Source organism: Punica granatum, chromosome 7 (assembly GCF_007655135.1).
Source record: "Punica granatum isolate Tunisia-2019 chromosome 7, ASM765513v2, whole genome shotgun sequence".
Classification (NCBI taxonomy): Eukaryota; Viridiplantae; Streptophyta; class Magnoliopsida; order Myrtales; family Lythraceae; genus Punica; species Punica granatum.
Genome location: NC_045133.1, coordinates 23,416,505 through 23,437,564, shown reverse-complemented (window position 1 = coordinate 23,437,564; position 21,060 = coordinate 23,416,505). Strand labels below are relative to the sequence as shown.

At 41.4% G+C, this 21,060-nt stretch overlaps 2 protein-coding genes and 1 long non-coding RNA gene across 11 annotated transcripts; 1 reads left to right on the top strand and 2 right to left on the bottom strand.

Annotated features, from left to right (window-relative positions):
- Window positions 1-2,220: 2,220 nt before the first annotated feature.
- On the top strand, window positions 2,221-10,960 carry LOC116213886. Of its 8 annotated transcripts, XR_004158145.1 has the most exons (6): window positions 2,226-2,697; window positions 2,821-2,909; window positions 3,503-3,990; window positions 4,081-4,519; window positions 6,120-6,180; window positions 6,676-7,735. It is a non-coding gene; the product is annotated as an uncharacterized LOC116213886 (long non-coding RNA). The 8 variants fall into 8 exon arrangements; XR_004158143.1 differs by having other exon boundaries at window positions 2,221-2,697; window positions 2,821-3,990; XR_004158146.1 differs by having other exon boundaries at window positions 2,222-3,990; window positions 4,081-4,229; window positions 4,334-4,519.
- An 802-nt stretch (window positions 10,961-11,762) lies between these two features.
- On the bottom strand, window positions 11,763-14,088 carry LOC116213885 (cytochrome P450 81Q32-like). Its single transcript, XM_031549012.1, has 3 exons — window positions 13,451-14,088; window positions 12,778-13,123; window positions 11,763-12,603 (listed from the first exon to the last, which is right to left on the bottom strand). The coding sequence occupies exons 1-3, from the start codon at window positions 14,005-14,007 to the stop codon at window positions 11,983-11,985; spliced, it is 1,524 nt and encodes a 507-aa protein (XP_031404872.1). The 5' UTR covers window positions 14,008-14,088; the 3' UTR covers window positions 11,763-11,982.
- Window positions 14,089-16,636: 2,548 nt separating this feature from the next.
- On the bottom strand, window positions 16,637-20,414 carry LOC116215368 (cytochrome P450 81Q32-like). 2 transcript variants are annotated; one of them, XM_031551049.1, is made up of 5 exons: window positions 19,702-20,414; window positions 19,447-19,536; window positions 18,844-19,189; window positions 17,437-18,669; window positions 16,637-17,293 (listed from the first exon to the last, which is right to left on the bottom strand). In XM_031551049.1, exons 1-4 carry the CDS (start codon window positions 20,256-20,258, stop codon window positions 18,049-18,051), a joined length of 1,614 nt encoding a protein of 537 aa, XP_031406909.1. In that variant the 5' UTR covers window positions 20,259-20,414; the 3' UTR covers window positions 16,637-17,293; window positions 17,437-18,048. The 2 variants fall into 2 exon arrangements, with proteins under 2 accessions (XP_031406909.1, XP_031406910.1); XM_031551050.1 differs by lacking the exon at window positions 19,447-19,536 and having other exon boundaries at window positions 19,702-20,410.
- Window positions 20,415-21,060: the final 646 nt, after the last annotated feature.

The following is a 21,060-nucleotide window of genomic DNA, read 5'->3' as shown; positions in this document are numbered from 1 at the left end:
ATTCTTGAATGATCCTCTCTTAAATTGGGTGGTATAAAAAAATAGTAAAATTCTTATAATTAACAACAATTACAACAATCAATCAATATACATATAAACTTGGCTACAAAATAATAAATAGAGTTATAAAGGTAAATTCTTAAATGATGTAGGGTTGAAAAGGTAAATGTATATATATATACTTGAGTATAAAACAATAAATAAGAGTGAAATTGTAAAAATAAATACAATTAACTCATATTAACATATATATATAATTGAGATCTGATTCAATTGGGTCAATTAAGCGCAAGAGGTCGAATTCAATACGACCTCAAAATAAGATCATGAAACAAGATCCTGATAATAAGATCCTGAAACAAGATACTTATAATATTATTGTTGATAATAAGTGTAATGATGCCTGATGAGGTTGGTTGTCTGTAAGTAATTATCCGACCTCAAATTATTATTGTTGATACTTATTTGGCCTCATCAGGTTGAAACAAGATCCTGATAATAAGAGTGTAATGATGCCTGATTGTTTCAACATCTTGCTGCATGTTTAACGAGTTACCTGTCCAATTTTATCACTAAGATTTAATCCAGTTGTTTATATAAAATAAACCGTGCATTGCACAAGATAGAATATTAGTTTGTCATGCAATTAACACCTAGTTTATGCATTTATTATATTTTAATTAGTTCTTACTCGCGCCGCTTGGCGAGACAGGATTACCGAAGAATTTCGTACGAAAGGGGGATCTCAACCTGCAGCTCCAAACTGCTTCATTTAGCTCGGTCTAGTCCCGCTAACAGTTGAGAACTTTGCTTAGCTAGAGATCCCAGAGAAGCTAATCACCAGGAAGGGACCTTTCTTTCACTTCCAGCTGTTGTCGTCACGGTGAAAAATATTTTGTATTATCGATCTTTATGAAAATCTCCTTCCTTATCCAAAAAAGATTTGGAAAATGATATTTTCTCCGTAAATGGAGCCCTAATGTCTCACAATTAATGATTGTCCCTCACCTTGCTTTTAATTACGATCTTGCCCCCACAGAGACGTTTATCCGGAGGAAATAACACTGCTCAAAAGATTTTTCCGAGATTTTCATATTATTTTAAGGCGTCGTAAGATTACTTTCTTCCGACCATTGTGCTCTTTTATTCCACATTCCATCAATGCATTGATCCACTTAATTGTCCAAAAGAGAAAATATGCGTTTGCTTTATCATTAGCGTCGCCAACCGAAGAAGAAACATGTGACTGGGTATTTAGCTAAAAAAACATGCGACTGGGACAATTTTTTCAAGCACCGAAAAGAAGAAATTGTTTCCGAAATTAACTTTATTTTTTCTTTAATTAATTATGATGTAATCTCGATTTATTACTTGAGACTACTTCCTTTTCTGTTCGAGCGACAGTTTTGACTCTGACTTAGAATGTTTTTGGATTAGGATCTTCGGACAATTGCATCACTTTGAAGTCGCATACTCACTAGCCAATCCATGTTACTAACAAAGTCAGAAAAGTTAAATTTATTACGATTTTTTCTTCCCTTTCTTTTTTTTTTCTAACCAGATATCTCGATTACATTTAGTACAGTCAAAAGAAGGTGTAACGCAGCGCACGCTCTCGCCTGATAATTAAGAGTGCATTTGGTAGTTTGTCAATAAAGTGATTACCGGCAATGTATATACACACTCCCCTGGTGGGAATCTCCTGTGGGAATGTGAATGTAGGAATGTGGATTATGACAATCCAACCAAACATGACAATAAAAGGAACCGTTTACACACTACCGAGAAAAGGGAACCAAAACATGAAAATAAAATAGATGGTTTAGTTTAATTTAAAATTGTGGACATATCTTGATGTATATATATATATATAAAATTAAAGATACCTTAGTAAATCTCTCTTCTCCTTAAAAAGTAGAATCCTCTGACACTTTGGTCATTCAATTTTTCAATTGTTACTACATGAATTTTTAAAATCAAGAATTTGGTCCCTGAATTTTCAAAAATCAGAATAAAATGGTCCTTTTAGGGACCAAACTGTTGGTTAAAAGGATCATTTTGTTATGATTTTTGAAAATTCAGGGACCAAATTCTTGATTTTAAAAATTTATGTAGTCAAATACTGGCAATTGAAAAATTGGAGGATTAAAGTGTTAGTGAACTCAAGTAGTATGACACGTTTTCAATATTTGTAAAATTCCAATAATACCCCTACCTCCTGTCGTGTCGGTCCCGCCATTCCAAACGATATGCCATTCGCACCATCTGTTCCTTCATGCTACCGCCACCCCCCTGTTCGGTCTCTTATCCGTCCTGCAACCTCTTCTTGTGTCGGTCCCGCCATTCCAAACGATATGCCATTCGCACCATCTGTTCCTTCATACTACCGCCATCCTCCCTGTTGGGTCTCTCCTCCGTCCAGCAACCACTTCGGTCGGATTATCGCGCACTAACTCTTCCTCTCTCCCGCCACGCACCCCGTTCTCTTGCCATCTGCGACTGAGTGCCTTGAGTCCCTTTTTCTTCTGCCCCTCCTCCATCCACTGCCTCCTACAGATGACCCTCCCTCCAATGAATGGCGGCCGGGACCCTCGCTCCGCCGTTTCCTTCTCTAATCGGCCCATCGCTGCTTGCCGATCACCCTCATATGTCCGTTTGCGACCACCAAAACCGTTCCTCTCCATCGAAACACTACCAGTACATGCTCCGCCCTTTGCAGCACTTCACGCCTCTCTGATTTGTTCCTTAATAATTGCTCGACGGGAATGGACAGTTGCCTCTCCTTTTCTTTTCTCACGCTCTGTCCCAATTCATTCTCAGCCCTCTTGCTCCTACATATTGGTCGACGGAACGCCCTGAGAGTTGCTTTAATCTCATTTTTCGCGCCGGCAAGTCATAGCCATTGTAGCGTAAGCATGCTCTGCCTGCCTGTGTTGTCTCCATGCACTTATTTAGCGATTGAAATATACCACGCTTTCCTCACCAAGTTTTTTCTCATTCACTGATGTTTACTGCCCATATAACCCCTGGTACACACAGCTATTGGCCTCGAAAAGTTCGGTTGTTATGATCCTATTTTGTTGTAAAGGCGCTGGACTTCAGCCTTAATTTGGTACCATTTTCAAATAAAAATTCTTATTTTTAAACTTGAATTTGCAGCTATCTAGATGTGTTCTTAACGGTCCTCGAGGGTTAGTTTAGTTCGTTATCCCCTCCCTTTGCATGCGGAATCATTGTTGTAATGAAATTTTTCGCTCACCTTGCTCGGAGCACAGAGTTGTCATGGTCTGGTTCTTATTTTGGGTTCTGTTGGGCAAGTCCATGTAGAATTTTCAGATACATAAATTATTTCTTTTACTGCATGGAAGCCTGTTTCCCATTTATTTTTATTGTTTTATATTCTCAGTTATTCTCATCTTTATTGTTTTATACTCTCAGTTATTCTCATCTTTATTGTTTTATACTCTCAGTTATTCTCTTGTCTTGCTCGATTTTGGTGCAGCACGATTGGTATTGACTTGGGTACTACAAATTAAACTCTTGTGTTGCCCTCATGGAAGGAAAGCTGAGCATTTCGATATTCCCGATATGCTGTTTTCTAATTATTTCAAGGGCCTATTTACGTCTAACTGTTGTGACTTATATGCTGGTCAAGTCTGTAGAACCCCGGAGTTATCGAAAATGTCAGAGGAGCTGGGACCACTCCAACTTGGCTGCCTTCAACCAGAAGGCTGAAGTCCTTACTGGTACAACAGCAAAACGACAGGCAGTGAGCAATCCGAAAAATATGGTTTTGGAACCGAGCATTTGTTTGGAAGACCCTTTGATGATCCCCAAACTCAGAAAGAAACGAAGATGGTACTGTATGAAATCATTAGGCCTCCAAATGGAGATGCCTGGGTTGAGGCTGATGGAGATCAGTATTCCGGAATTACTGCCAAATTGGTGCCTTCATCCTCACTTAGATGGAGACTGTGGAGACATATATGGGTAGGACTATCACCCAGTTTGTTATTACCATTCCCTCATACTTTAATGATGCCCAGAGATAAGCAACAAAAGATGCTGGGACAATTGCAGGACTTGATGTCTAGAGAATCATCGATGAGCCCACTGCAGCTGAACTATCATATTGTATGAACAACAGGGAAGGTCTAATCGTGATTTTCGATCTTGGTGATGGAGCATTTGATATTTCCACCTTGCAGACATCTAATGGTGTTTTGAGGGTACGCATCAGCAACATTATCGTGAATTGAACTCATTTTGTTCTGCATCTTGCATAAGTTTTCAGTAGAAACTCTCAGTGTGCACCTGCACGTTAAACCACCAGTGGTAACACATTGTTGGAAGGAGAGGATTTCTTTCGACAATGCTCTGTCGGACTGCTTAGTCAATGAGTTCAGTAGAACCAAGGGAATTGATCGTTCCAAGGACAAGCTTGCCCTACAAAGACTACGACCTTTATGATCCACCTATATTTTGAGGCTCATGGCCTAATTGGCTCGATCAATTTCAGGTTAGCAGTGACAGCACAACCTCAACTCATTTGCTCCTCATATTTGCACATTCCTTTTGCCTTATCCCCTACTCCTTACAACATGCCCATCTACAAAGTTTGGTCACTCTGCTGCTGATAACAATAATTTAGAAGAAAATGATTGAGTCAGTAACAATATAGTGTTGTTGGTAATTCTTATCATATTTCTTAGATCTGTCTTCCTTGTACAACTTTTGCATTTCATACCTGATCTTATGCATAGAAAGTGCTTTGCATAAAAGCTCTGATAGCTGTTATGCTCCACCGATGCCCAATTATCATAGACCGAATAATCTCCTTTGGTTTTCCGTACTTTCTTGTTCGATTTCTTGGAGGAGAAAAAGGAAAAATTACCTTACCTTGATTTAATTAATAAGTAAAAGGGAAGATGACTTTATATTTTAGTAGCTTCGATTCTGCTCTGAGGGTTTGAAGGGCTTTTTCCTTGTTCTTTTAAAGATGTTATTTATGCTCTGTTTCTGTGAGTTCCAACACGTTCTCCCCAGAAAAATGCGTGCTTTAGGTTAGATTCCTTATTTTTCTCAAGATATATCATTTCCTTTAATTGTGATTGTTTTTATTTTTCCCTTGAGTGGATCATGTTGTTTTTTATTTGACCCTTGAGTGGATCATGTTGTTTTTTATTTTACCCTTGAGTGGATCATGTTTTTCGTCTGATTGATATTGAGATTGTCGTAGTCGTTCCCGTTTGACATTATGTGCTAGCTTAGGAGTGTTGTTCTTATAGTAAGTATATCTATTGGACTTTTTAGTTTGATGACGGTTGTGCATTATTTAAACTATATTTTTTACTAATTATCAAAGTCAATCTGTGTCTTTGAGACCTCTATAATACCGTGCATGATCTTCTGCAAAATCAGAGGCTGTGGGGTAGAGTCAGTCACACTTTAAAGTCTGGTAACAGTGGCGTGAAAAATGCATGAATTGCTTCTTAAGATTCAAGATTTGTATGAAAGTTTGTGATGTCAAAATTACTGCAAAGTTGAAAAATAACATGCTCTTCTTTTCGTATTCTGTTAGTTCAACTATCTTTTCCTTTATTCTCTATAGCATAAATTGCTTTTTTAGATTCAAGGTTTATGTCTTGTCTATAGCATTCAGACTATTCCTTGTGTTTTTTTTTTTTTAAGTTCCTTTTGAATGTACTTCCACTTCAAATAATTTCATCACATGTCCATACAAATAATTCTAGCAACATTTCTACTTTGAAGCGTATGCTCATGTGAAAATGCATGGATTTGCATAAATATCTCGAAATATGGACTCTCTCTCTCAGCCTGACTGTATTGTTCATAGTATCGCATGATCTTTTTTTTGGTTGGTTTTTGCTTACTTGATTAAGAATTCATCAAACTATCTTGTCTTCAGTTTTCAAAACAATTACCACAGTTCAACACTTGGAAAGTAATTTTGAACAAAAATAAATAGAAGCAAATGTGCTATTAATTTCTACGCTTTTATTTACGTTTCTATTCTAACTTAAAAGTGAAAACTTCCATTTGATATGTTACGCTTAATTATTATCCTAACAATTCTTTTCTAACCTTGCATAATGGAGGTCACCAGAAATAGGAATTACCACTGGCACCACTGGTGATGCTTCTTCTCTGAAATCAAAGGTATCTTTTTAGTCCAGGGATTTTATATTAACTGTGCTTATTTGGGTCCTTCTAAGGTCCTTTTTGAAAATAAACTGTACTCTTGATTTCATCAAGGATTTAAAATTGTTGTGATGTAAGTTGTTTGATTCTTCTGCTTCGTCGCTGATGCATAGATTATGTATAATTCAGTTTATTGAACCCAACGGTCGACATTGACCATAGGATTGATGATTATGTTAAATTGGTTCAGATTTTGATTATGTATTTTTTTTTTTTGGTTCAATTTTTCTTTATCTTCCATTTCAAGGAAGCTCGAGGTGACTTCCTTAGAAATTAATAACACATTATTACTAAGTATTTTGAGATGCATCGAATTGGACAAATCATTTTATGATAAAAAAAAAGATATTACGTATAGATAATTAATCATTATATATCAATTGTGATCCCAACCTCTTGATGAGAAGCCAATACGATTTAACTATTGACTATTGAGCTTTTCTTTTATCGCAGATTTCAATTATTAATACTTAGAGTGCAGACTGTCGCCATCGTCAACATCACTGTTGACCCGGGTCGCCATGATCACTAACGCCGACAAGATTTCACCAAGTCTTCCATCGTCGGTCAGCTCTATGGTGTTGAAGAAGCTGATGATAATCCTAATTCCGATTGTGTCCAAATGGCCTAGGAGGCGGGCCTCATCATGCCCCCTCCTCAGCCATGAGTCTTGTTATCATGGAATTGTCGCGGGGGGGTGTTTTGGGAGGCAACCCGACAATTCGAGCTGTTCCCCTCCTCCTCCGAAAAAAATAAAGCAAGCATGCTATTCCCTTAGGAGACAAAAACATGCCATGAACGATGTGCCAATGTGGCTTGCCGCTGCAAACTTGATCAATTTTTCTCTGTCGATGCTCGGAGATCAGCCGGTGGACTATATCTCATGTGGAACTCCGATATAAAGGTTAAAATTCTGAAATACTCTCCTTACTACATCCATGCCTCTATAGAACATTCTGCTTTATCTGTTCATTCGCTGATTACTTGCGATTATGGACCTCCTTATCTTGCTCTCCAATCTAATTTCTGGCAGGAACTGAATTGTATTGCTGATAGTGTAAATATGCCCTGGGTTTTTGTTGGAGACTTCAATGAAATATGTCGTGCTGATGACAAGAGGGGAGGCAGGGCTGTAACCTTCTCCTCTCACTCTTTCATAGATGATTTCTAGAATTATACTGGTTTTCTAGACCTCGGCTTTTCAGGTAATCCATATACTTGGAGGAATAAAAGGTCTGGTTTGGCCCACATAAAACAGCGTTTGGATCGAGCTGTTGCCGACAGGAATTGGAGGCTCCTATTCCCCAAGGCGGGAGTTGTGTCATATCTGACCATAACCCCATTCTTATCTGCCTTTGGATAGATTCTAACTCTAGGCCTAGACCTTTCAGATTTGAAGAGACCTGGACTCGAGATCCTAGTAGTACTGATGTTGTCAATGAGGCTTGGCTCGACCATGTTTCTAGCTCCAAAGCCTGCCAATCCACTTCCAAAATAAAATCTGTTAAAAAGAGCCTCAAAATATGGAATAGAGACTGCTTTGGGTTTTATGATGTGAAAATTGCAGTATTTGAAGAGCTAGACGCCCTGTAAAGATTGAGCCAAAGTCCAGCAAACAAGGAGGAAGAGGAATGCCTATGAACTGGACGAACTTCTACTCAGGAAAGATCTGATTCGGAGACAAAATCGGGCGAGCTCTGGCTAAAAGATGGGGATCGTGACACGCGTTTTTACCACCCATCAACCATCATCTGGAGGTGCATAAACAACATTGATGCAATCAAATTGGATGACGACTCCTAGATACAAGACCCGAGCACGATAGGAGATTATTTCCTTCAGAATATCCAAGATCTTTTCTCCTCCTCGCAGCCGCAAAAGCCTGATGATCTTGACGGCCTTATCGACCCACTAATCTCTGAAAAGAGAACATTGACCTGACCCGGATCCCACGGAGGAAATCTCAAAAACTATCAAGTTATCAACTCCATCAAGTCTTTGAAAGCTCCTGGACCCGATGGTTTTCTTGCTCTTTTCTACAAGCATTACGGCAAAATTGTCTCCTTATCTTGGCCATTCAAGGTTTTTTGAATCGGGCTTCTTATTAAAAGAATGAAGCAACACCTTCATAGCTCTGATCCCAAAGTACCCTAGTGCCTCCTCTTTCAAGGACTTCAGACCAGTAAGTCTGTGTAATGTATGCTACAAAGCATATCTAAGATTCTAATCAATCGCATCAAACCTCTTCTGCACCGACTCGTTTCTCCAAATCAGATGGCTTTTATTGAGGGGAGATGGATAAACAAAAATGGAATACTAGCGCAAGAGATCATCCATTCCATGAAGTAAACCAAAGATAAAGCAGGATGGATTGGACAAAAAATCGACTTCAGTAAGGCCTTTGACAAACTTTAATGGCCTTTCATTGCCAATACTCTTAGGAACTTTGGCTTTCATCACAAGTACATTGGGTGGATCAGCCAATGTATATCCAACCTCACCTTTTCAATCCTTATCAATGGCTCCCCCCACGGTCGCTTCTGGTCTAGCAGAGGTATAAATCAAGGTGATCCTATCTCTCCCTACCTCTTTATTTTGTCTATGGAAGTCCTTTTTCTCGTCTTCTTTACAGGGCTGAGGCAAACCGAACCATCCAAGGCATCAAGATCAGCAAAAATGGGCCGCCAACCTTGCATGTAACGTTGACCGATGACCTGCTGATTCTTACAAGAGCAACAGACTCAAATGCCACCACAAGAAGAGATGTTCTTAAAAAGTTCAGCTCTCGGTCGGGACAAGAGGGTAATCTCACTAAATCAGGAGTGTTCCCCTCCTCTCATATTCCAGCCCACCAGTGTAGAGCCATCAAATAAGTACTTGGTATGAAAAAGCTTAAACCTAACTCATTTTATCTCGGAAATCCTTTGTTCATCAAAAGCAGGAAAAATAAGTCCTTTGTATTCCTCATCGAGAAGATCAAAGGAAAGCTTTTGGCATGGAAGGCAAAATCCCCTTCTTGGACGGGGCAAGCAACACTTACTAAATCGGTGTTGAACAGTACTCCAATTTATACTATATCTCTTTTCCACCTATGCAAATTCACTTTGAACAGCATTGATAAAATCACAAAAAGGTTTTGGTGGGGGACAAGCAAAGACAAGCGAAATTATTTCGCTCCAAAAAACTGGGAATCTCTTTGCCAACATGAGTCATCGAGAGGACTAGGCTTCCGGGGGGCCCAAGACTCTAACAAGGCTATGCTTTCAAAGATTGCATGGGCACTCTCCTCTAATAAGGATAACCTAGCTAGGAAGGCCATGCGCACAAAATGTGGCAGTTTCTTGAAGCCGGAGAATCGCTTGACTGGATCTTCCTCCATTGTTTGGAAAGGGCTTCAAAAGTGCAAAGACACCCTACATGTAGGTTCGTGCTACATTATAGGAAATGGTGCTTCTACCTTGGCTTGGTCAGACCCGTGGACTTAAACCTTACCATGATCCTAACATTGTCCCTAGTCAAGACCTCAAGGTACGAGACCTCATGCTCTCTCACCTAAAACGTTGGAATATTCCTGTCATTTTTAACCTTTTCGATGATGAGACAGTTCATAATATCCTCCGCATCCACCTGCCCCAATTCGAGGAAGAAGATAAGCTGATATTGACTCTCACATCATCGGGAGATCATACTGTCAAATCCTTCTACATTCTCTATCAAAAACGCAGGTTCAACTAGCATCGAGATGTCAGATGAAAGGCAATTTGGTCCAAGAAGATCCATGAACCCTATAAACTCCATATTTGGAGAATTGCTAGTGAAAGCCTCTCAAGATTCGCTCAAGGAGGCGGCCCATGTCCCCTATATCATTCCACCTTCGATGAATTTAAGCATCTCTTTAAGGAGTGCATTTTCTTTCAAGTTACATGGAGGGAATCACCATGGAAGTTTCTTGCTAGTTGCTTTCCATCTTCTACACCGCGAGCTCTTGTTAATTTTATTCTTTACGATGAATGGGATTGACCTTGATGATTTCACATTATATGGTTACATTGTCTTATATACACACTGATAAATGATGAAAGATTGTGCATATGCAGGCAAAACTTTTGATCTTGTAACTGCTCTTCACCAGATTTATGTTGCATATCACGAACATTCCAAGGCCAGGAGGCTCCTAACCCCTAGAGAAATCCCGTCCTTGCTCACTCCGTGCCAGCCTTGCGACTTCACAAGGATCTCATCAAGATTAACACTGACGCTGCATGGAGCTCGCACAGGACCTGTCTCTCAAGACTTGCAGCTCAGCCTGATGGAACGACCATTCTCTCTTGACACTCCATAGTTGATGCTCTCTCCCCCCTCTACGTGGAAACATTGGCTGCATTACAGGCTCTCTTCATTATTGTCGATAGTGGTTGGGACAAGATATGGTTAGAATGTGATGCCTTGCTACTTGTGGAAGCCATCTCCAATCCCCATTCATCGCGTTGGGAGATTAGATTACTTATTTCAGATATTAGGCTACTCCTAGATAGGTTTTCTTATTAGCATTGCTCTTGGACCTCTCATTCGAATAACCGTTGTGCCCATGACTTGGGCCATTTTGGCTTCATGTTAGATTTTCATTTCCTATGCATGTTTTACGGTTACCCTTTTATCTCGGATATCATTTAGTAATTCAATAAAATTCTATTTAAATATAAAAAAAAATATCAGCGCCCATCCATTTAATAAAGAATTTGTTTGATATAAAATATATGCTAGCAAAGAAATAAAACACACACTTTAGGCACATGTAATGCACATGCTGTTATACTAGTATAATAAAAAGGGATGTTTTCCTTCTTCTTTTTCTTAACAAAATTTGGATAGATTATTCTTTTCAAATTAGATAATGTATTAAATTACCTGAAAGAGATATTAGTTTTAGTAGCACTTCAGTTCCAAATAAAAATGTAATAAACAAGTATTTATACTTTTTTCCTGAAAGAAAAGTTTTCAAGAGAATTTGGTAATAGAGTTCAACAAATAAAAGATTATTTTACATATTTCTTTTTCTTTTTAGTTACGTTAATTGTGATAGACCTACTTACATATTGTCAAATTGTTAAAAGTCTCCAGGACTATTAAAAGATTTTACCAATTTAATAATTAAATATTAAAAATGGCGACTTTTTAAAAATAAACTTTATATTGTACTCACTATTATGTTAACTAATTGACGTTATCCAATATTTTCTTCTATTCAATGAATATTTTTATATGAAAAGTTAATCCTTTTGATAATTGATTAGCATAATTATGTTACTTTACAAGAGGTTAATCAAATTAAGCATTTAAAAATTTATTTTAAGTTTTTTGTAGAATATCTCAGGGAAGTAGATAAACTGCCATCTCTTAGAAAGTCATTCTAATATATTTATCTTTACACTAATCTACATAGATAATTTTTAAATTATATGATGAATTTTTTTTGTTAATATATCTAATTATAAGTAACTCTATTCAGTATATAGCTAAATTATTTTAATTTTCTATGCTTTCAATAAAAGAGGAGCTCTCATATTCAGAGCACGTGAATTTATACTAGTACTATAAAATATCGTGACCGTATCGAGTTCTCATCCATTGTGTGCAGTGCAACAATAATAGGTATTCTTTCGCTAGCTCATCTACTAATATTAACGACGAAACCGAATAAACCGAAAGATAGAAGAGTCGCTAAACTACTGCACCAAAACTTCATGTAATATGATTCACTCAGATTTGGGAAAGGAGTAGCATCATGTTCTCCCGGGGCCTGCACTTAGCCATCAAAGGCCGGGCCTTGGGCATGGTGAGGCCCGTCCCCTCGGTCATGTCCACCAGGTCCTCGCTGATCCGGCCCCACTCGAAGCACTGGATCAGCGATCCCAGGGTCATGCCGACCATCCTGAGCGCCAGGTTCTCACCAGGGCACCCTCTCCTACCCGATCCGAAGGGCATCATCTTGTGCCCGTCCTTGACCCCTTCCATACCCTCGAACCTCTCTGGCTTGAACTTCTCGGGGTCCGGCCAGTATTTTGGGTCCCGCTGGATCGAGTACAGGTTTATCATTAGCATTGTGTCCCCAGGTACCCGGTATCCGCCCACATGGCACTCCTCGGACGATTCGTGGGGGACCAGGAGTGGGCCTGCAGGGTACATCCGTAGCGTCTCATTGATGATGCAGTGGAGGTAAGGGAGCCTGGTGAGGTCGGACTCATTCACCAGGCGGTCCGACCCCACAACATTGTCAATCTCGGCCTGTGCCTTCTTTAAGACCTCGGGATGGTTTAACAAGAGCGACATTGCCCACTCCATTGTCGCTGCTGAAGTGTCGGTCCCCGCAGCTAACAGAACCTGCGAGTTGTCAAACATTAACTTCACTCTTTGTCTAGGCACAGTTAATCAAGCATAACTTAAGCTGGCACAGTTCTTTGAAACAGGGGATTGTTCTGTTATCTAGAGTTCGAGACAATTGATGTCTCTGTTGTTTCCAAACAGACCGGTATTAGGCAGATATATCGAACTTACCAGCATGATGCTTCTGATCGTGACATCTTTGTAGTACTCGGGCTCCGATTCTTGGAGAGACAGCAAGACCTCGATCAGTGTCTTGTTCTTCTCTCCCTCTGGATTAGGATCCTCACCACTCTTGGCCTCCCTCTTGTGCTGCTCAACCAGGCTATGCATGAAGATGTCCCTCTTCACCTGCAACGCCTGCAGCTCCTTCTCCACCCCCTTGAATCCGATCTTCCTAAGGAACGGCAAGAACTCCCCAACGTTTGTGGCCCCTCCTATCCTGAACGTCTCCGTCACTATTTCCCGGAACTTCTTCGCTTCCTCCAGCTCCGCCTCCGCAACATTCTCCCCATAGTACCTATAAAAAATTTTATAAACGCCCAAAGTGAAGCTAACTGCATGGTTTTTTTTTTCGGCGTGAGCCTGGTATCCGAAAGCCCAATTGAAATCCGACTAATTCAGTCGAATCGGGTCGATCCATTAAAGGGTAAAGCTCTCACAGCGTGAATTTTCTGCAATCACAAGGACTCGAATCTGAGACCTTACTTAAGCTGAACAAGCGCCAAATCGCTTGAATCAACCTACGTTGGTTAACTTCATGGTTTTTCGATTGCCGAAGTATTCCTTATCGAGTAAAATACCTAAAATATGTAATAACTTGGTGTTTGTTAATTAGAAATAATACCTCTTTCCGGCAATCATCCTCATCATGACGTTCATCATAAGCTCAAACAGGGCAGTCTTCATCTCTACTGGTCCGGCCTGATCATCCTTTCTCGCGAGCCGCTTCACAAGGGTAGTGACCTCCTCGGCCCGTATACCAGAAAGGTTGTTGAGGCGGTGGGAGGAGAGGAGCTCAAGGGACGCGATCCGCCTCAGGTTCCTCCAGTGTTCCCCATAGGATGACCATGCAAGGCTCGTGTAGTTGTAACCGAGGTACTTTCCTGCAAGGAGGTGGGGACGGTTCGCAAAGATGATGTCGTTCTTAGTGAGGCATTCCTCGGCGGCAGAAGGGGAGGCAACGACAAGGACGCGGCGGAAGCCAAACTGGAGGAGGAGGACAGGACCATGGCGATGAGAGATGGCAGCAAGGGTGCGGTGGAGGGGCTTCTTGAGGAGGTGGAGGTGGCCGAGGACAGGGAGGGTCGGGAAGGGGCTGGGCGGGAGGTTGCGGATCTTATGGATTAGGTGCCTTGCTATTGAGTAGAAGGCAATGAACAGGAGAAAGTAGAGGAAGAACATGTTTTGTGCTTTGTTGGTTTATATAGATCTATGATATGATATGGTGTTGATGGGAGTTAGGCTTATATATAGTGTGTCTACGCGTAATGTGTGTATGTATCTATATATAATTCGAAAGAACAGAAGTCCCTCCATCCTATTGGAAGGATCTTGGTCAATCGAAATGATGTTGCAGCTTCTATGGCGTGATATGGGATTGGCCTCATAATCAAGATACTGGGTCTAGGTCAATGTCCTTTGTCTTTCATGGCCTCATATGGTTGGAATATAATCTCTCTGGAAGAAATCGAAAGCTCTGCGCTGTTTTCTCCCCAAAAAAAAAAAAACTTTTAAGGATTTTATATGGAAAAAAATTGTTCGAATTATTCACACGGATGGTAGATCATCATACAATTTGATCTTATTGAGATCGTATATCTTAGAATACGATATTCATAAGAAATATTCAAGAATTATTCGAATCTCGAACTATTTGGTATGCTGCGTACATATCGTGGACTTGTTCCCATTTTACTCTAGCTAGCTTGTTCTTTCCATTTTACTACCAGTGGAGGCATTTGATACAAAAATAGCAAGTTGCGCTAATGCATACGAAGAACATAAGGTTGTGTAAAGAACATGACAATAGAAGTACTACATGATCCAATACTTCATCTGAGGAGATCATCGTTAATGGGACAATAAATGGATTTAGCACATATAGATTTTCAGTTGAACATTTGGACTCGTATGAAAATGATCTAAACCCAATGAAACAACGAAAATCCAACTATTTAAGCATCTTAATTCTGCAAGAGAAGTACTGAAATCCATCGACAATGAGATATTTGGTATACGAACCTGACAGTGATGGGCTTGTTGGGAAGGAAGGACACAGTTGTCCTTGCTCACCTCGTTTGCTCCATCCGTGGACGTGGGAACCATGGAGTCCCCCATGGCCGTTCGATCGGGAAGAGTTGTTTAATCCGACGGCCATGCTCGAGCCCGTGGAACTAGCCAATTAGAACATATAGAGTGAGAATGGTCAAAAGGTAAACGTAATGGGAATGGAATAGTAAAAGGCAGCAATGTTGGACTCACGGAAAGGAACTTTCTTCTACCAAATATTAGACAGGAACAGGATAGACTTTAGAGGAAAGAAAACTTGGAGTCTTCCATTTCTAATTTCCACTGCTAGGGGAAGGAAGCTTCGAAGTGGGGCCATTCCACTTCTTTTTTCTTTTTCCCATCTTTATGACTTTTCGTTGCTTGATGTGTAATTTGTCTAGAAGATGTTATCGTGACGGCCCCGGCTACGGACGGGAGTTGCGTGGAATTAATGTCTTCCTAAGATTCTTGCTTAAAAAATCTAGCATGAGTGTGTTTGGAAATAGGTCAAGTCACTGTCCAATAAATAATAATTTTAGCCAATAATTAAGATGGTCACACATTACAATATAATGAAAAACTATCATTTTGATACAAGAATTTTAGCCATCAATTCGGTATACAAAAAATTTTTTGCCATCAATCTCATAAACAATACTCTATTCCGTCAATCAAAATGCCCAACCGTCAAGTTGTTGTGACGGAATTGTGACATGGCGTCCTTATAACATAAACTACGTCAAAAATATTAAAAAAAGACATAGTATTGAGTCATTTTTTAAACACGACTTAGTACAGTGCCATTTAAATATATATATATATATATATATATATATAATTGTTAAGGGAAAAAAACAGAAAGAAGAGAGGGAGGGACAACGACGGAGAGCTCGGGGTGGAGCTCCCCCGCCCAGGCGAGGTTGCCGGCTGGGGAGCCCTACCAGAGCTCCCCCATCCTTGTTCCTCTCTCTTTGTGAGGTGCCAAGGAGCTTGGGTAGGGCTCCCCGCGAGCGACCTCCCCCCATGGCGAGACCGTTGGAGGTTACTGTGGTGTCCAGCGATTCCTAATCTCCTTTTTTTAAAGAAAATGAATTAAAGGTGCCTAAAATGACGTCATTTGATTAGTTTTTTCTTTCTATTTTTAAAGGGAGAAGAGGGAGCCCTCACCAGAGCTCATTTTATGCCTTCTCCCTTCTCTAGGATAGAGGGAGGAGGTTACCGGCAACGAAACCCCACCCAAGCTCCCCCTTCACTTCCTTTTTCCCCTTTTTAAATAATTTTTAAAATCAGATACTATATTATTTCAGTCCGATGAATTCTTTATAAACTTTTTTGATGTCCTTTATGCCATGTAGGATGCCACATCATGACTTCGTCACACAGCTTGATGGTTAGGCATTTTGGTAGGCATGATAAAATTTCATGTATTAAAATGATGGAAAAAAATTCTTTCTCTACCAAATTGATGGCTAAAGTAAACTTCAAGTACCAAAATGACAATTTTCTCTATTTTAATCCAAAAAGAAAAAGTTCTCTTTGGGTACATTGGAATTTTTATAGTAAATCACGGATGGTTCGTATAGGGAAGCGCTTCACCTCATCATTGAGAAGTTACTTGTGAGTTCGTATTGCAAACATATAAAATGATAGAACCATGTGTGTAAGTATTTTGGTTCTTTTTTAATTTTTTAATTTTTTTTTCAACTTCTAAATGAGAATGTTGAAGTGTTAGAGATATTCATAATATTAGAACATAAAACTCTGAGAAACCAACAAGATATAGTTTCATTTGTAAGAGTTGAAAAAGGAGGTATAGCATAGTAGGACGTGGCCTATATCGTGCCACCAAGGGCACGGCTTTGGGCATAGTGAGTCCAGCCCCTTCGCTCATATCAACCATCTCTTCTTCATTCCTTTTCCACTCAAAGCACTGAATAACCCAGCCCAATCATTCTCATTGCAAGCCCTTCCCCGGGGCACCCCCTCCTCCCTGCCCCAAATGGAAGCAACCTGAACCCGTCTCTGGTCGAATCGCCTTCACGGCGGTCTGGCCCTGTCACGAACCTCTCGGGCCTGAACTTCCCCTGCTCAGCCCACAGCTTCGGGTCATTCCGGATCGCCCACAGGTTCACCAGTAGCATGGTCCCTTGCGGGATTGAGAACCCTCCCAAGGTGCATTGGTCTGAGGATTCATGGGGCGGGATCAGTGCGGCTGCCGAGTAGATCAGAAGGGTCTCGATGATGATACCATGGAGGTAAGGGAGGTTGGCGATGTCTGATTCATCGATGAGCCGATCTGGGCCAATGAGAGCATCCATCTCGGTCTGGGCTTTCAAGAGGCATCCGGGTTGTTTAGGACGAGGGAGAGGGCCCACTCCAGTGTCCCGGCCGAGGTATCGGTCCCTGTAGATAAAATCACCTGGGCACATTTGGCATGCCCGAAACCATAAGTAAGTGAATTGCTTGAAATCGGTTTGTATCATGAACATAACCAACATCACAACCTCGCCACTGCTAATCAATCTGGCAAGAATTGAAACTATGAAGTGGTTACTTGCTTACTTGCATCAGCCCGTTAATGATCTCATCCCTGTAGTATTCAGGCTCAGTCTCCCGCAGTGATAGCAGAACTTCGATCAGCGTCCTGCTCGTCCCGACCGATTAAGCAGAATCCTTAATCCTGTTATTCGGCTCTTCAATCAGATTCTTCATGAACCTGTCCCTCTTCTCATGCAGCTCAATTAAGCTTTTCTCGATCCCACCAGTCAGATCCGTCCACTTGAGAGCAGGAATGAAGTCGGAAAACTACCATCTCTTGATAATCATTCTAATATATATTATCTTACACTAATCTATATAGATAATTTTGAAATTATATGATGAATTTTTTGTTAATATACCTAATTATAGGTAACTCTATTCAGTATATAGCTAAATTATTTTAATTTTCTATGCTTTCAATAAAAGAGGAGCTCTTATGTTCAGCGCACATGAATTTATACTGGTATTATAAAATATCGCGACTGTATCGAGTTCTCATCCATTGTGTGCAGTGCAACAATAATAGTATTCTTTCGCTAGCTCATCTACTGCTATTAACGACGAAACCGAATAAACCGAAAGATAGAAGAGTCGCTAAACTACTGCACCAAAACTTCATGTAATATGATTCACTCAGATTTGGGAAAGGAGTAGCATCATGCTCTCCCGGGGCCTGCACTCAGCCATCAAAGGCCGGGCCCTGGGCATGGTGAGGCCCGTCCCCTCGGTCATGTCCACCAGGTCCTTGCTGATCCGGCCCCACTCGAAGCACTGGATCAGCGATCCCAGGGTCATGCCGACCATCCTGAGCGCCAGGTTCTCACCAGGGCACCCTCTCCTACCCGATCCGAAGGGCATCATCTTGTGCCCGTCCTTGACCCCTTCCATACCCTCGAACCTCTCAGGCTTGAACTTCTCGGGGTCCGGCCAGTGTTTCGGGTCCCGCTGGATCGAGTACAGGTTGATCAATAGCATTGTGCCCCCAGGTACCCGGTATCCACCCACGTGGCACTCCTCAGACGATTCGTGGGGGACCATGAGCGGGCCTGCAGGGTACATCCGTAGCGTCTCATTGATGATGCAGTGGAGGTAAGGGAGCCTGGTGAGGTCGGACTCTTTCACCAGGCGGTCGGACCCCACAACATTGTCGATCTCGGCCTGTGCCTTCTTTAAGACCTTGGGATGGTTTAACAAGAGTGACATCGCCCACTCCATTGTCGCGGCTGAAGTGTCAGTTCCCGCCGCTAACAGAACCTGCGAGTTGTCAAACATTAACTTCACTCTTTGTCTAGGCAGAATTAATTAAGCATAACTTAAGCTGGCACAGCCCTTTGAAACAGGGGATTGTTCTGTTATCTAGAGTTCGAGACAGATGATGTCTCTGTTGTTTCCAAACCGATTGGTAATAGGCAGATATATCGAACTTACCGACATGATGCTTCTGATCGTGACATCTTTGTAGTACTCGGGCTCCGATTCTTGGAGAGACAGCAAGACCTCGATCAGTGTCTTGTTCTTTTCTCCCTCTGGATTAGGATCCTCACCACCCTTGGCCTCCCTCTTGTGCTGCTCAACCAGGCTATGCATGAAGCTGTCCCTCTTCGCCTGCAACGCCTGCAGCTCCTTCTCCACCCCCTTGAATCCGATCTTCCTAAGGACCGGCAAGAACTCCCCAACGTTTGTGGCCCCTCCTATCCTGAACGTCTCCGTCACTATCTCCCGGAACTTCTTCGCTTCCTCCAGCTCCGCCTCTGCGACATTCTCCCCATAGTACCTATAAAATTTTGTATTAATCGATTATCGACTGATGACTGATCTAAGTGCTGAAGCGTGATCAAATGAATCAGATTAATAAAAGAGAAAAATGTCTAACTACATGACTGATCTAAGTGCTGTAGCTTGATAAATGAATCAGATTAATAAAAGAGAAAAATGTCTAAAATACACGGTTTTTCCTTTTTCTTTTCCGGTAGGGAACGGTGCAAAAGCCACAAAGTTAAGCTAACTGGATGGTTTTTTTTTTTTGTGAACCTTGATATTCGGAAGTTGAATTGGGGTACAAATAATCCAGTCGAGCTGGGTCGGTCCACTAAATAGTGAAACTCTCTCAGCGTATATTTTCTGCAATCACAATAACTCAAACCCGAAACAGATGAATAAGCGCCGAGCCACTTGAACAAATCCACGTCAGTTAACTGCATGGTTTTTCTATTGCTGGAATATTGCTTATCGAGTAAAATACCTAAAATATGTAATAACTTGGTGTTTGTTAATTAGAAATAATACCTCTTTCCGGCAATCATCCTCATCATGACGTTCATCATAAGCTCAAACAGGGCAGTCTTCATCTCTACGGGTCGGGCCTGATCATCCTTTCTCGCGAGCCGCTTCACAAGGGTAGTGACCTCCTCGGCCCGTATACCAGAAAGGTTGTTGAGGCGGTGGGAGGAGAGGAGCTCAAGGGAAGCAATCCGCCTCAGGTTCCTCCAGTGTTCCCCATAGGACGACCATGCAAGGCTCGTGTAGTTGTAACCGATGTACTTTCCTGCAAGGAGGTGGGGACGGTTCGCAAAGATGATGTCGTTCTTGCTGAGGCATTCCTCAGCGGCAGAAGGGGAGGCAATGACAAGGACGCGGCGGGAGCCAAATTGGAGGAGGAGGATGGGGCCATGGCGAAGAGAGATGGCGGCAAGGGTGCAGTGGAGGGGCTTCTTCAGGAGGTGGAGGTGGCCTAGGACAGGGAGGGTCGGGAAGGGGCTGGGCGGGAGGTTGCGGATCTTATGGATTAGATGCCTTGCTATGGCGTAGAAGGCAATGAACAGGAGAAAGTAGAGGAAGAACATGTTTTGTGCTTTGTTGGTTTATATAGATCTACGATATGTTATGATGTCGATGGGAATTATGCTTATATATAGTGTGTCTATGTGTAATGTATGTATGCATCTATATGTAATTCGAAGGAACAGAAGTCCCTCCATCCTATTGGAAGGATCTTGGTCAGTCGAAATGATGTTGCAGCTTCTATGGCGTGAAATGGGATTGGCGTGCCGTGAAGTATCGTTTGCTGCATCCGTGGACGTGGGACCCATGGAGTCCCCCGTGGCCGTTCGATCGGGAAGAGTTGATTAATATGACGGTCATGCACGTGCCCCTGGAACTAGCCAATTAGAACACAGAGAGTGAGAATGGTCAAAAGGTGTAATGGCGCAATGTCGGACTCATGGAAAGGGACCTTCTAGTTCTACTATCAAATAATAGTCACGATAGACTTTAGAGGAAAGAAAACTTGGAGTTGCATTTCTAATTGCCACTGCAAGGGGAAGGAAGCTTCGAAGTGGGTCATGGGCCTAATGTATTAAAATAAAAATTTTAAATATCTGATAAAAGGACACGGGTCTTGGTCCCTCCATCCTAGAGAGTGACAATGGTCAAAAGGTGAAATGGCGCAATGTCGGACTCATGGAAAGGGACCTTCTAGTTCTACTATCAAATAATAGTCACGATAGACTTTAGAGGAAAGAAAACTTGGAGTTGCATTTCTAATTGCCACTGCAAGGGGAAGGAAGCTTCGAAGTGGGCCATGGGCCTAATGCATTAAAATAAAAATCTTAAATATCTGATAAAAGGACACGGGTAGTCCCACTG

Bases quoted from the DNA above. Each gene is read 5' to 3' on its own strand.
- LOC116215368 (XM_031551049.1), bottom strand. From the start codon at position 20,258: ATGTTCTTCCTCTACTTTCTCCTGTTCATTGCCTTCTACGCCATAGCA. The intron at 19,190-19,446 runs GTTCACAAAAAA...AAAATTTTATAG, and splicing joins TTCAACTTCCGAATATCAAG to GTACTATGGGGAGAATGTCG. The intron at 18,670-18,843 runs GTAAGTTCGATA...GACAACTCGCAG, and splicing joins CGATCAGAAGCATCATGTCG to GTTCTGTTAGCGGCGGGAAC.
- LOC116213885 (XM_031549012.1), bottom strand. From the start codon at position 14,007: ATGTTCTTCCTCTACTTTCTCCTGTTCATTGCCTTCTACTCAATAGCA. The intron at 13,124-13,450 runs GTATTATTTCTA...AATTTTTTATAG, and splicing joins AGGATGATTGCCGGAAAGAG to GTACTATGGGGAGAATGTTG. The intron at 12,604-12,777 runs GTAAGTTCGATA...GACAACTCGCAG, and splicing joins CGATCAGAAGCATCATGCTG to GTTCTGTTAGCTGCGGGGAC.